The sequence below is a fragment of the Hemicordylus capensis genome, chromosome 2 (assembly GCF_027244095.1).
Source record: "Hemicordylus capensis ecotype Gifberg chromosome 2, rHemCap1.1.pri, whole genome shotgun sequence".
Classification (NCBI taxonomy): Eukaryota; Metazoa; Chordata; class Lepidosauria; order Squamata; family Cordylidae; genus Hemicordylus; species Hemicordylus capensis.
Window position 1 is genome coordinate 165,374,710 of NC_069658.1, and position 16,067 is coordinate 165,390,776.

General features: G+C 43.4%; 1 protein-coding gene across 3 annotated transcripts in view; it reads right to left on the reverse strand.

The window, feature by feature from the left end:
- The window catches only part of LOC128344222 (dynamin-2-like), a 46,383-nt gene that overhangs the window by 14,201 nt on the left and 16,115 nt on the right, over window positions 1-16,067 (reverse strand). The window contains exons 8-11 of one of the 3 annotated variants that reach the window (XR_008315733.1): window positions 8,108-8,243; window positions 2,164-2,228; window positions 1,201-1,495; window positions 189-322 (exon numbers count right to left, since the gene is read on the reverse strand). Coding sequence is in view for 2 of the 3 variants with exons in the window: in XM_053293934.1 (XP_053149909.1) it covers window positions 184-322; window positions 2,164-2,228; window positions 8,108-8,243 (340 nt within the window). In the remaining variant the exon portion in view is untranslated. Of the gene's footprint in view, window positions 1-183; window positions 323-1,200; window positions 1,496-2,163; window positions 2,229-8,107; window positions 8,244-16,067 lie in introns of those variants that run through there. The other 2 variants (XM_053293934.1, XM_053293935.1) reach the window with 2 other exon arrangements.

Here is a 16,067-nt window from a genome sequence, read left to right on the forward strand (position 1 = left end):
GACCCCAAGCCTCTTAAGTGCTTTGAAGAACGTCAGGTGCTCAGGACTCAGGCTCTGTACAAACACAGACTGCCTTTTGTGGAATGCACTCTGATTTCCTTTTAGCTGGGTACTGCAAACAGCCATATTCCAAGTGTTAGGAAGAGTAAGGGAGAAGGGTGAAAAAGAGTAGAGAGCCATTACCTTCTCTGCACACTTTCTGATGACCCTGGACAGCTCTGAGGCCACTAGAGCAACACACTTCAAACTGGGCTCTTTGAACTTTACAATCTGTTTTTTCACTATGGTTTCAAAGGCCATGTCAGGCGTGAAGAGCCCCATCCTGTGCCATGCCGAAAGCATGAGCAGGAAGGAGAGATGCCAAAAGAAAAGCAGGAAAATAAAAAAGAGACAGAGAGAGGAGAAAGATTCAACAGGTTAGTAATGCACAAAGGAAAAAGGAGCAGCACTTCCTTAGGAAGATCCTTCTTACATTGACAAATTGTTGACAACAACAACAAATATCTATATATCACTTTTCAACAAAATTTTCAAAGCGGTTTAAATAGAGAAACAAATAAATAAGATGGATAAGAAGCTACCTCATTTTCAGGAATCCCTTGAGGGTGAGCTGCTCACACTAGATCCAAGCACTGCCACAAAGAGACTGCATCCTGACTGGTTATTCCTTGCAGTGTTTCCGAGTGAGTGCACAGCAGGAGGCGCTCACCAAAGAACATGGGAGCCTACCTCGTACTGGCTCCCCAAGACAGAGGGAACTGCCCCAGGGGAGGGAAGGGAGTCGACTGCTTCTTGGTGTCTACCGTTATCACTTTGATCTAGAGAGAGTACGAATGGCATTGCCGATGGCAATGGTGTCACAAGTGATAAAGGCAGCAGCAATTTGTTGAACTCCTAGACTGGAACAGGAAGGCCTGACTACAACAGAGTCCCACAAGTCTTGTCTCTCACTGCAGTGCTGCTCAGCTACCAGCTTCCCATCTCAGGAGACTGCAGTCAAGCCTACTTCCAGACACAGGAGAAAAGGCTGCATAGGTACTATGTAGTGGACACTAGAGTGGCACTGCGTCACACGGTGGACTTGGCTTGTGGAAGTCTTGGCAAGAAGTTTGGCCACCATTGTTCTGATGGCTACCACATTCTAGAAATAGAGCAAGTTGCTATTAACGAACATCTAGGGAGAAGGAGTGGTATACTTACTAGGTCTGTGCAAGTTGGTGAAGGATGTCCGAAATCCCAGCCCCTACCACTAGGAGGCAGCAGAATGCGGGGCAATTGCCCTGGTAGTGCAGTAGTGGTGGGAGTGCTTTAATTGCCGATCCAGCATTGGCGTGAAGGTGGCTGAAAAGGATCTTGGGAGCATCTGGGGGTGGGCGGGGAGTGACTCAGGGCAGCCTGGAAAAGCACATGGGACAGCTGGGAGGAAGCGTGGGATAGCTGGGTACTGTAGTCCCACTCAGAAGAAGAGCTGGACAGATCACTATAGATACTTTTTCTGGGACAAGTGGAGGGGAAAGAGGAAGAGAAGAGACACATTAATACCTCTGGGAGCCATGGATCTTGCTTACCATTGTCCCCCATTGTGCATGGGTGAATTAGAACAGATCAGATAATCTCCTACCACTGGCGCATTTATACGAGCCTAAAAACTTTATCCCAGGTAGAGTCAAAGTTTAATACCCACTGGAGAAGCCAAAGGTAACTCAAACACAACACTCTTCCGGCTGCATCTTTGCTTCCAAGGCCAACAAAATTAAAAGCTGAGAAAGGGCGGGGTGGGGAAGAAGAGAAGGAGAAAGGCATCAGTCAGAAGGACTCCCTTGTGTGGCGGAGCTGTGCTAGAAGTGCCTGCAAATGAACATGCCGTCCTGGGATTTCAGTTCCCTCTACTCGTGCTCAGACTCCTCCACGGAGGAAAGATGAGGACCTTCCTTTTAGCTCTGTAAAGCACCAGGGATCCTGACACATTGATAACCATTCCATTTCTCTTCCTCATCTCATTGACAGGTTTCATTTTGACCTGGGTAGAATGGGAGGTGCTACCAGCAGCAGAGGCTCCCCACACTGATTGTCAACCTGCTTTGGGTGCCACAGACAGGCACCATCATGTATGTTTCATCACTGGAACAGCGGGGTCATATCAGCCACTCCTCCAAAACTTGCCTTACACCGTGGCTGTTTTTGATCGCGTAGCCAATTTCTCGTCTCAGATTCTTCTCAAATTCCATCTAAAGGCAAAGAACCAAAAGATTAAAGAAAGTAGATATCCAACTGCTGGATACCTTCATAGCATATTGTTTTTATATGGACTTTTTGTTATTTTAATTCTAAGTTGTACACCTGGGACTCCATAGGAGTCTTGTACTGAAAAGTGTCCTATTTTTTAAAAAAAACCTTACTATGTATATACATAAAACAAAGAGAGGACTCCTTTCTGAACAACTTCCTTGTTTGGGCTGCACCAACAGAGTGCAGCCCAAACTTTAGTAAAGTTTGCAAAGCCAAGCATCTTAGCCAGAACCTGTGCCAAGGTTCAGGATCGAAGGTTTACTTGTATGCCACCTTTGGGGATGGGGCCATAGCTCGGTGGCTAAGCATCTGCTTCGCATGCAGAGAGTGGCAGGTTCAATCTCTGGCATCTCCAGGGAGGACTGGGGAAGACTCCTGTTGGAAACTCTCCTGCTGGTCAAAACAAAAAACCTGAGCTAGATGGATCAATGACCTGACTTAGTATATGGCAGTTTCTTATCCTCTCTAATAAAACGCTTGGTGTCCATCCGTGCCTCCCTGGCCTATTCTGGGCATGCGCGAAGCACATGCCCAGAACAGAGCCAGGGGTACACGACCGCCAGCACCCGGCGGCCATCTTGGGTGGCCAGAAGCGGCCGCCCCGAAGAAGCTGGATAAGCGGCGGCGGGGGACACTGGCCGAGGCCTGGCTGCGCCGCCGCTTACCCAGCTTCTTCGGGGCGGCCGCTTCTGGCCGCCCAACATGGCCGCCGGACGAGGCAGCGGGGGAAACTGGATGCGGCGGTGGGCCCGGGCAGCGGTGGGCCCGGCCGGAGCCGCGGGCGGCGGGAGGGGGAATGGCGGCGGGGGTCCGGAGCGCACAGCTCCACTAGCGCCCGTTATCCAACGGGCTTAAAAACACTAGTGTTCTTATAAAGCCAAAAGCAGAGCACGTACATGTGAGCATTCCTCTCAGTGGAAGGAAAAATAATTCCTCTTAACCAGACCCCAGAGGTAAGAGCAATCCCCCTCTCAAGAGTAGTGCCACTGAGTTTCAGGCCACACTTCAGCCTGGGATATAATCTTAACAGCCAAGTGAACCATCAACTGGATCATCATTTATTGGTGAACTAAAACAAACCCAACACCCTACTTTGACCATGAGATGGGAGGTGGGGAGATAAGATGCAATACAACAGGGGTTCCTCTCAGGAGCCAAGGCTATTAATTAAGACAATTAGAGTACTTTATTAATTGCACACAATGCCAAGTAGAACAAAAATTAGCACATCATAGCAGTTACCCAGAAGTTAAAAAACAATCTAGCCAATACCTCTCGTTTTTTACTTTCTGTAAACTATTGACTTGGCAGAAGAGGAAAGTTAACTAATCAAATAAACAAGTATAGCCAGACACACAGCAGAGCTTCCTGGACCTAGCAACAACACGAGATCTCTCATGAAACAAGGCAGTGCCTGCAGGTGCACACTTTACAGCCATGTGAGGAAATTATTGGGAAGCCATCAGACATGAAGCAACACAAATCCACCCTCCCTATATTTTAACAGAGTACAACGACAAGCTCACTTCAAATGTGTACAGTCTGGCAAACAGCTCAAACACAGAATGATTTCCCAAAGCACATTTCACTGAAGAAAATAGCTGCATTCTCTGCTGAGGCAAAGAAATTCCTCCCTCAAGGCCAGGAAGGAAGAGAACTGAAGATTCACTTTACATCAGATTTCTCAAGGGGGGGGGAAGTGGGGGGAGGAGAGAGCGAGAGCATGAGAGACAGACAGCATAAACACCTACTCTCCCCGTTTGACCTCATACTAGGCCAGGAAGTAGAGCGCCAAGTTGCTCTGCCAATCTACACAAAGCAGAGAGATATGCAGTACTCTATCCTACATAAGAACAGCCCTGCTGGACCACACACACAAGGCCCATCGAGTCCAGCATCCTGTATCACACAGTGGCCCACCAGATGCCTCTGGGGAACCCACAGGCAAGAGGTACACACATGGACAAATGTGTTGGTATCCCTCCACGAAAAAAGAAGAACCCACAATTGTCTCTGAAATAACTTGAAACTGACAAATGTAATTGGCACCCATCATTGTTTATTCTGCATTTAACAAAAATCAGACTTTGCTTTAGAGTTTTGATGCAACAGAATATTTCAAACAATAACACAAATGAAAATGGTATGGAAAAAATGATGGGACCCTTAATCTCATATTTTGTTGCACAACCTTTAGAGGCAATCACTGCAAACAAGCGATTCCTGTAGCTCTCAGTGAGACTTCTGCACCTGTCAACAGGTAGTTTGGCCCACTTTTCCTGAGCAAACTGCTCCAGCTGTGTCAGGTTGGAAGGGTGCCTTCTCCAAACTGCATGTTGCAGTTCTTTCCACAGGTGTTCGAAATGATTTAAATCAGGGCTCATAGAAGGCCACTTCAGAATAGTCCAATGTTTTGTCCTTAGCATGCTTTTAGCTGTGTGTTTTGGGTCATTATCTTGTTGAAGGATCCATGACCTGCGCCTGAGACAGAGCTTTCTGATACTGGGCAGTACGTTTCGTTCCAGAATGTCTTGATAGTCTTTAGATTCCATTGTTCCCAGACTCAAGGCACCCCATGCCAGACGAAGCAAAGCAGCCCCAAAACATAACCGAGCCTCCTCCATGTTTCACAGTAGGTAGGGTGTGCTTTTCTTTGAAAGCTTCATTTTTTCATCTGTGGACATAGAGCTGATGTGACTTGCCAAAAAGCTCCAGTTTTGTCTCATCTGTCCAAAGGACATTCTCCCAGAAGCATTGTAGCTTGTCAATATGCATTTTAGCAAATTCCAGTCTGGCTTTTTAATGACAAAACTGGAGAGGTCCCATCATTTTTGCCCCCCCCCCCTTCCTACCTACCTCGATTGTGAAAACTGTCAATTTATTCCTACTCTCTGTTTCCTGTCCTTCAACCAGTTACCGATCCACACACTAACCTGTCCCCTTATTCCATGACTGCTAAGTTTACTCAAGAGTCTTTGGTGGGGAACTTTATCAAAAGCTTTTTAAAAGTCCAAGTATATTATGTCAACTGGATCACCTTTTAGGGATGTGCACGGTTCGGAGCAGTCCGGACCGGCACCGAAGGGGGGCCTTACTTTAAGGGCGGGGAGGGCTTACTTACCCCTCCTGCCTCTTTGTCCCCTCCAGCGCCCGTATTCAACAGAATAACGGGGCGCTGGAAACCAGCCGCCCCCACCGCCGCGGGCAGATTTGGCCAAAAACTAAAGGTACAAATGCTGCCGCCGTCGCCCGCCAGCCCTCCCTCCCTCCCAGCTGCCTGCCCGCCCGAGTCCTCACCCGATCTCTTTGAAAAAAACGAGAGGAACTAGCGAACAAAGCTCCTCTCATTAGGGAGTCCTGTAGCATACTGAAGAAGCTTTGCGTGCACCGCAAAGCACGCCGACCACCGGAGGCCCAGTCTACCCGCCGGGAAAAGGCCGGGTAGACCGGGCCTCCGGTGGTTGGCGTGTTTTGCGGCACGCGCATGTGCGCAAAGCTTCTTCAGTATGCTACAGGACTCCCTAATGAGAGGAGCTTTGTTCGCTAGTTCCTCTCGTTTTTTTTCAAAGAGATTGTGTGAGGACTCGGGCGGGCGGGTGGGCAGCTGGGAGGGAGGGAGGGAGGGCTGGCGGGCGACGGCGGCGGCATTTGTACCTTTAGTTTTTGGCCAAATCTGCCCGCGGCGGGTGGCTGGTTTCCAGCGCCCCGTTATTCTGTTGAACACGGGCGCTGGAGGGGGCAAACAGGCGGGAGGGGTAAGTAAGCCCTCCCCGCCCTTAAAGCAATACCCCCCACCCGGACCTGAACCAGCCAGGGCCGAACCGGTCCGGCAGTTCGGCCATTCTTTAGAATGGCCGCCGGACCGGTTCGGACACACCCCTATCACCTTTATCCACATGCCTGTTGACACTCTAAAAGAATTCCAAAAGGTTAGTGAGGCAAGATTTTCCCTTGCAGAAGCCATGCTGGTTCTCCTTCAGCAAGGCCTTTCCTTCTGTTTAACAATTTTGTCCTTAAATATGCTTTCCATCAGTTTCCTCGGCACTGAAGGTAAACTGAGCAGCCTGTAATTTTCTGGATCCCCCCTATATGCTCCTCAAACTGCCACTTTGCAACCCTTATTGTCTCCTTGCATTTATTTTGCCAGAGATTACGTTCCTTCCTGTTCTCTTCATTTGGACAGGACTTCCATTTTCTGAAGGAAGTCTTCTTTCTTCCCTTTTATAGCTTCCCTGACCCTACTTGTTAGCCACACTGGCATCCTCCTGAACTTGGTGGTACCTTTCCTCCTTCATGGTATACATTCAAACTGTGCTTCTAGTACTGTGTTTTTAAATAAGTTCCATGCTTTCTGGAGTGATCTGACCCTCCTGACTTTCCCTTTCAACTTCCTTCTTACCAGTCCCCTAATTTTTGAGAAGTTGCCTCTTCTGAAGTCCAACGCATCAGTGTTGGACTTCCTTGACAATTCTCCACTTGCATATATGCTGAATTAGATCAGTCCTATGGTCACTGCTACCCAATGGTTCTGCAACTCTAACATCTTGCACCAGGTCCTGGGCACCACTCAGGATTGAATCCAAAGTTGCCACCTCTCTGGTTGGTTCTGCGACTAACTGTTCTAAGGCACAGTCATTTAGCACATCTAGAAATGTGGCCTCTCTGTCATTACCTGAATGTGAATTTTACCAGTCTATGTGTGGGCAGTTGAAGTCACCCATTATTACTGCCCTGTCTCTCTTTGATGCCTCTCTTATTTATTTCTCCAACTCCAGGTCACTCTCAGCGCTTTGATCCAGAGGGCGATAGCAAGTCCCTAGGTAAGACATTTCCTTTCAGTCCTCGTAATGTTACCCATAATGATTCTGTTAAGGACTCCAGTCCACCTAGGTTTTCTAGCTTATTGGACTCTATCCCTTCTTTGATATACAGTGCTACTCCTCCCCCAATCTTCCCCTCCCTGTCCCTTCTATAGAGTTTATATCCAGGATTAATCATGTCTCACAGGTTCTAACCATTCCACCAGGTTTCTGTTACACCCACTTTGTCTATGAGCAAGCGTGGTGTAGTGGTTAGAGTGCTGGACTAGGACTGGGGAGACCCGAGTTCAAATCCCCATTCAGCCATAAAAACTAGCTGGGTGACTCTGGGCCAGTCACTTCTTTCTCAGCCTAACCTACTTCACAGGGTTGTTGTGAAAGAGAAACTCAAGTATGTAGTACAGCACTCTGGGCTCCTTGGAGGAAGAGCGGGATATAAAGGTAGTAGTAGTAGTAGTAGTAGTAGTAATAATAATAATAATGATGTTGTTTTCATTAGTAACCAAGTACTCCAGGTCACCCATCTTGGCTCAGATGCTTCTGGCATTGTTATATAGACACCAATACACTTTAGGTACTCCTAAGAGACTACCAGAGGCAGCATGAAAATCCCTGCTGAGAAGGGACTGATTTTCCCCAAGTGGGGCAGAAAAGAGGCATGGCTATTTGAGATCAACTTCTTGAGTAAGGCATAGGCCCACAGTACATGAGACGCACAGCTGTGACCTGGCTGAACACACTTGAAAATCATCCCCACAACTTGTTGTATCTGAGACAAGGTAGCAGAAAGGTCCACAAAATACTTTTATTAAGATCAGTTCCCACAAGACATCTCTAACACACAGTTAGAGCTGACCAAGCTTGCTTCTGCTGCTTCTTGCCCGTTTTATCTATTGACTCCCTTCAGCTGGCTTACATTTCCAAACCACTTAAAGGCACAGTAAAAATCTTAAAATGACGTACACCACACACCTGGAAAGAAAATCCTACCATTTTACCTTGACTAACTCCAAGGGGAACCTCTCCTGGAAAATGCGGTTGATTCGGGCTCCACCGGATAATTCTAGTGTGTCTACCTGGTCTCCAGAACCTTCAATCTGCTTACTAAAGTCTTTTGCAAACTGTCGGACCATCCTGCAGAGAGAGAGAAAAGAATGACTCACTTCAGGTTTTTTACTATGTCAAGGCCTGCTGAAATCGGCAGGTGCCAGGTCTAGCCCATCAGAAAAGACAGGTTGCTTATCTATTACAGGTCTTTTTTCTTCTTCTTTTTTTCCTTCTTTTTAAAATTTTTATTGGTTTTTACAATATCTTAACAATCCCGTTACATCTAATTAAGTAAATATAGACTTCCCGCTCATCAATCTGCGTGATTCATTAAATATACAAGTCAACCATTGCTATAGTAATTCAAAACATATATCCTACACATTGCAAAATCGATTTTGCTCTACCCAACCTGCTATTATTACTAAATTTCAAACCCTGCTGAAAGGTCCATATTAGAAAAATAGTTCTTTAAGTATAGTAAGAATGGTTTCCAATCTTCTTTAAAAGATTCCAAGTTTTCATCCCTTATCAGTACTGTAAGTTTTGCCATCTCAGCATATTCCAAAATTTTTATCAACCAATCTTCTTTTGAGGGCATTTCACTGTCCTTCCATTTCTGCGCATATACTATTCTGGCCGCCATGGCTGCATACATAAAAAATGTTAAGTTTCTTCTGGAAAACTCTCCTTGCATTATTCCCAGCAGGAAGGATTCTGGCCTCTTAGGAAATATCATTTAAAAAAATTTCTTCAACTCATTATATATCATACCCCAAAAGGCCTTTGCCTTCCTGCAAGACTGCCACATACGAAAAAAAGTTCCTTCACAATGCCCACATTTCCAACATTTGTTTGGAACATTTTTATACATTAATGCTAATTTTTTGGGTGTCAAGTACCACCTATACATCATCTTATAATAATTTTCTTTTAAAGTATAACATGCAGTCAACTTTAAATCCATTTTCCATAATTTCTCCCAAGCTGCCATATCTATATTATGACCCACATCTTGAGCCCATTTTATCATAGTCGTTTTAACCACTTCATCTCTTGTCTCCTCCAAAAGCAACGACTTATACATCTTAGAAACTAATTTTTCATCGTTTTCACACAGCTCCTTCTCAAATCTCGACATCTAATCCTCAAATCCAACTTTAAGATCCTTCTTATAGATTTCATTTAACTGATGGTACTGAAATCAGTTACTAACCAAATTTTGTACTTCGATTAGGTTTTTTTAATTTACAGCCCTTTTCTTGGAAACATAACAAATCCCTATAGGTACCCCATTCAGATTGCATATTTGTCTCTTTACATGCTAAAGCTTCAATTGGGGATAACCATAACGGAGTTTCGATTCCAACCATTTTTTATATTTTACCCACACTCTCATTAGACTCCTTCTTACATAACGATTAAGAAAATCTTTATGCACTTTACTTTTATTGTACCACAGATATGAATGCCATCCAAACCTTCTATCGAATCCTTCCAGATCAAGTATTCTGGGATTTCTTAATGTTATCCATTCTTTTAACTACGTCAAACAAACAGCATCAAAATACAACCGTAAATCAGGCAGGGTAAGACCACCTCTTTCTTTAGCATCTGTTAAATTTTTAAATTTAATTCTTGGTCTTTTCCCTTGCCAAACAAATTTGGTTATGTCCTTTTGCCATTGCTTGAAACAAGTTAAGGTGTTAATTATAGGAATAGTCTGAAAAAGAAACAACATTTTAGGTAAAACATTCATCTTCACAACTGAAATTCTTCCCATTAAAGATAAGTTCATTCTAGTCCATCTTTGCAAGTCAGTTTTTACTATATCCCATATTTTAATATAATTATTTGAAAACAACAAAGAGTTTTTGTTTGTCAACCAGACGCCCAAGTATTTAATTTTCTTCTCCACTTTCAGTTCACTTACTTCAAAAAAATCTATCATTAGATTTCTGGTCCATATTTTTTTGTCAACACCTTCGTTTTAGTCTTATTTATATAAAACCTGGCCAACTGGCCAAATGGTTGTATTTTTTGCAAAAGTCTTCTGATCTTCTCTAATGGATTTTCTAGAAAAAACACCACATCATCCACAAAGGCTCTAAGTTTATACTCTTGTTTCCCAACTTTCGGGCCTTGTATTTGATCATCTTCTCAAATTTTTCTGCAAAGCACTTCCAGTACTAATATAAAAAGTAATGGGGAAAGTGGACAGCCTTGTCTAGTTCCTTTTTGTATTTTACAATTATGTAATAGTTCCTCATTTATAATAATTTTAGCGTATTGCTCCAAATATATTGTCTTAATAGCCCTAATAAAATTATTACCAGCTCCCATTACATCCAGTAGCCTCCACATAAACTGCCAGGAGACATTGTCAAATGCTTTCTCTGCATCCAGAAAGATCATAGCTATCTGTTTATCATTGTGTTTTTCATAATACTCCAATACATTCAGAACTGTGCTCACATTATCTCTTAATTGCTGTTTTGGCAAAAAACCTGCTTGATCTTCATGAATAAAAAGTCTTAATACAACCTTCGTTCTCCTTGTCAAAATGGCAGCAAAAAGTTTATAATCCTTATTTAAGAGTGAGATTGGCCTATAGTTCTTGACTTGCATTAAATCTTGATCCAGTTTTGGAATTACTGCAATATTGGCATACTTCCAAGACTTCCAGTACTAATATAATTCCTCTTTGCAAAATATCATTCATCATCCATTGCAAAGGCTGTAATATTTGATCTTTAAAAGATTTGTAGTACGAAGCTGGTAACCCATCAGGCTTATTAGGCTGGTGCCTTATTAGCTTTGCTTTGATTTATTGCTTCTCTTATTTCCATTATTGATATTGGTGCATTCATAATTTCTATATGGTCCTTAGAAAGTTTTGGAATATTTTGTGTCTTTAGAAATTTGTTGATTTTTATATCTTCTACTTTATTTCCTGTATATAATTCAGAATAATATCTAAAAAAATCCCTTTTTATTTCTCTTTCATCATAGGAAAGCCCATTTTTTGTTGGTATCTTGGATATATACTTATTCTTTTTCTCACTTCTAATTTTCCAAGCCAACAACTTGCCTGGTTTGTTTGCAAATTCAAATGACTTTTGCTTCGCATATTTTAAGTTCCGCTCAACTTCTTTTAATAGTAACATAAACAGCTGCTGCTGAAGCACTTTAATGACTTGAGTAATCTTTTTGTCCTTAGCCCATAGAAGTTCTCTTTCTTTTTTAGAAATCTCCATCAATAATCCCTCTTTTTTCAGTCCCCTTTGTTTTTTAAAGTATACATTTTGTTGTATAAAAAAACCTCTCATAACCGCTTTTCCTGCATCCCAAACTATCTTATTGTCCATTCCTTGGTTTAAATTCAGTTCAAAATAGTCCTTTAACTTCCTTTTGGCTTTCTCCACAATTTCCGCTTTTTTCAGCAAGTATTCATTCAGTCTCCAGCGAAAGGAAACAGTTCCCCTCTTCTTCCATGTAAAGCAAATTGCATTATGATCTGAAAAGGTTCTGGGCAAGATATCCATTCTTTTCAAACACGGTGTAATAGATTTAGATGTCCAGACCATATCTATCCTTGAATGAGATTTGTATCTTTCAGAGATATAAGTATACTCCTTTGCATTTGAGTTTTTGATTCTCCACAAGTCGTAGAGATCCATATGTTCTACTAAATAAAAAAAAGCTTTAGGTAGCTTGCCTTGCAGATTCCTTTCAGACGTATCAGATTTTCTATCCAAGGATGTAGAAACAACCCCATTAAAATCTCCCAGTAAAACTAAATTAGCATTCGATACCTCAGCCATCTTCTGTTCTAAATATTTATAAAATTCTACTTTTTTTTCATTGGGTGCATAAATTCCAATTATCACCGTTTTGATTCCGGAAACTAAAATTTCCAAAGCTAGCACCCTACCTTCTTTATCTTTAAAAATAAACTTGGGTTCAAATTGTTGTTTCACATAAAGCACTACCACTCTTTTTTTCTTCTTGTCGGAGGAAACTAATTCTTGTCCCAAGGCCTTATTAACCAAATATTTTCTATCTTGTTTTCTAATATGTGTCTCTTGTAAGCATACAATGTCAAAGCTTTGTTTTTTAAGAAAATGAAAAACTTTTACCCTTTTGGTTTTGCTATTTAATCCATTTACATTCCATGAAGCTATTTTATAATCCATCTTGGCTAGTTAGAATTATGTGTTGAAGGCACTGGGTGCTCAGAAGTTAAAGTTTTTTTTGTATTTCCACCAAAATTCTTGTGCTTTGAGGAGCTCTGTGAATCTATTCCTTTTCCCCTTGTAAAAAAAATGAAGACCCCTTCAGGTACTTCCCATCTAAAACATATTCCATTGGCGTTTAAAGCATCTGTTAAAATTTTTTAATCCTTACGTTTCCTTAAAATCCTGGATGGTATTTCTTTCAGAACTTTTATCTGTTGAGCTTCAATGGTAAGGGCTTTGGCAAAATGTGCTTGCAGTATCTGCTCTGTAATTGATTTGGTGTTGAATTGAACCATGCAATCCCTAAATAATTTGTTTCTTGTGGCATATTCAGAATTCACACGGAAAACTGCATCTATCTGCTGTTCCATCTCTTCACTTGAAATTCCCAAAAGTAGTGCGAGTTCCTCCCTAAGCACTTTTTTGATATCTTGACCAGTTTTTTCTGGATTCCTCTAAACCTCAGGAAACGCTCTTTTTTGCCTCAGTTCCAACAAAGCCATCTGATCTAATAATTTCCCCCTATCATCTCTTACTGATCCCACATCTTGCTCCAGGCTTTCCACCCTTCTTTTAAATTCTTTGTTGTCATCTGCCAATTTTTTCCACTGTCTCCTCAATATTTGATGTTCTCTTATTAAGTGTTTGTATATCCTGACTTACTTGTTGGAGGGTGCCAGTATTAGCTTCTAGTAACTGTTTCATAGCAATTAGTGTCTCATTTAACTCTGAAGACATTTTCCCTTCACCCAGGCCTGGGTTTGGAACAGAAAGTCTCCTGGTTTGTGTTTGGGTCTGTGTTTGGCTCTGCTGCTTTGCCTTTTGCATTATTTACAACCCCTCCAGCAACACAGCTCTTACAGCAAGATTCAGCCTCCTTGTTGTCCAAGAAAGTAGAGACCTGCAATTATTTTCCAAATAAACTCAGCTCCAGACCGCAACCTTTCTATCTTATCACTGCCAGTTTAATTTAAAAAAGAAAGAGAATAGCCCCCACACGGGTCTCTCAATGCCAGTCCCTAGCTTTCCCAACGTGGTTTCCCCAGAGTGGCAGGCTTGGTTCAAAAATGACATCACTGACACTGTTCAACAGCTTAAGCCTCATGTTAAAACAAAAAAATGCAAAAAGCGAAAGCAGAGTTCCTCTTCACCTGGGGAAACTACTTCAAGGTCATCTAGCCCAACCCCCAAGAAAGCAACAGAAAAGAGAACACATACAAAACATTCAAAGGGGATTAAAGATTTTAAAGGCAAATCCAGAGAACAACACTGGAATAACACTCCTCAGGTCCAGATTCAGGGGACCCTGACACACTGAACTCCAGACCCATTCTCCCTGATAAGCATAAAAAGCCATTTACGCCATTAATCGACTTGGAAGGTGATCCTGAAGGGGAACCAGATGGGGGAGATGAGAGAAATCAGGACCAGGATATGGTACCTGACAAGGAAGAAGGGTCAGGCGGGGGGGGGGGGGGAGATCAAGACTAAATAATGTTTCTCAACGTCTATTCGTATCTGAAGACTTTAACCCGCTAATGACCAGGGCCATAGCAACTATTGGCCTACAATCTAAGGTAGCGCCAGAGTCTACCCAAACAGCAAAGGTATTTCCCAAAGCGAAGTCTAGGGATATTTTGCTGCCAATGCCTGAATGCTTTACTGAGGCAATAAAACAAGAATGGCAGGAGCTTTGAAACAGGAGAACTGGTGCTTTGGAAGCAACAGACCTTTAACCAGAGCAAGCAAGCTAAGCAACAACCGTGACTCATAACCATGGCTGGGGGGCCGCCTGTCACAATTTCTCCACGTTTGGAAACATTCCATAATGGACAGGTGGGTTCTTAACATAATTCAACATGGCTACAAGATAGAATTGGAAGCCCCTCCTTCCTACAGGTTCCTCCCAACTCCAAGATCCCGCTCTATTTCCAAGCACTTAGAATTGCAAAAACAAATTTTACGTCTACAGGAAATAGGTGCAGTAGAACCAGTGCCACCAAACCAGGAGGGAAGGGGAATCTATTCCATCTTGTTTACCGTCTCCAAAAAGGATGGTTCCAGAAGAGCAGAACTAGATTTAAAATACTTGAACAGGTGGGTCAAGTGCGAAAAGTTCCGGATGGAATCTCTAAGATCAGTAGAGAGGAGAGCTGGTCTTGTGGTAGCAAGTATGACTTGTCCCCATAGCTAAGCAGGGTCTGCCCTGGTTGCATATGAATGGGAGACTTGATGTGTGAGCACTGGAAGATATTCCCCTCAGGGGATGAAGAGGCTCTAGGAAGAGCAGAAGGTTTCAAGTTCCCTCCCTGGCTTCTCCAAGATAGGGCTGAGAGAGATTCCTGCCTGCAGCCTTGGAGAAGCCGCTGCCAGTCTGTGAAGACAATACTGAGCAAGATAGACCAATGGTCTGACTCAGTATATGGCAGTTTCCTATGTAGTAGCAGGGGCCCTACAACACCTGGATTTCTTCTCCTCTGTGGACCTGAAAGAGGCATACCTTCATATTCCAATATACCCCAGCAGCCGACACTTCCTCAGGTTCAAATATTCAGGAAAACACTACCAATACATGGCACTCCCGTTCAGCCTTTTGTCAACCCCCAGGGTCTTCACAAAGGTCTCAGCACCCCTAATGGGTCATCTCCGCCTCCAGGGGGTTTGGATCTTTGCTTATCTGGATAATATTTTGATCTGGTCATTGTCCAGGGAAGTAGCAGAAACTGATCTACAGAGCACACTACAAGCCTTACAGGAACATGGGTTCCTAGTGAACTTCAAGGAAAGCCAACTGTCTCCATCTCACAAGCTACAGCACCTGGGGGTGGTGATAGACACAGTCCAAGACCATTTATTCTTGCCACAGGACAGATATACCATGATCAATGTGGAGGCCAAAGAGGCACTGACCACTCCTTCAATACCACTGCTCTCATTGGCAAGACTCCTGGGACTGATGGTGGCAACATTGGAGGCATTCCCATGGGTGAGACTACACCTCAGGGAACTCCAGTGGTTTCTCCCTCCTTTTCAAAAGGCTATAGCCAACAAAAAGCGTGTGCAATTATCTCCCCAGGTGCATCACTCTCTCCAGTGGTGGCTATCACAGCAAAATCTTCTGAGAGGAAAGCAATTTTTGGACCCGCACAAAATTATAGTAACAACAAACGCCAGCAACAGGGGCTGGGGGGCACATTGCCTTCGATACTCGGCACAAGGGAGGAGGACAGTAAGCGAACAGCAGCACGGTATAAACTGGCTGGAATGAAGGGCTATTTGCTTCGCTCTAAGTGTGTTTCATCAGGAACTGCAAGGGCATGATGTACTGGTCCAGAATACAATATGACAGCGAAGGCTCATGTAAACAGGGAAGGGGGCATATGGTCAAAAGCCCTGCATGTGGAAGCAGTTCTTCTAATGTCCTGGGCGGAACCATACCTTGTGTCACTAGCGGCACACCATGTGAAAGGAGACCCGAATCAACTGGCTGACTGGCTCAGCCGAGAGGACCCAATGCCAAGTGAATGGGCCTTGAACTGCAGAGTATTTCATAAGGTAGCCCAACAATGAGAGAGCCCAGTGTTGGATCTATTTGCTACTGTACAAAATGCTCAACTTCCAAGATTCATATCCAGGTTTCCATGTGAACAAGCGGAAGACACGGATGCCCTGT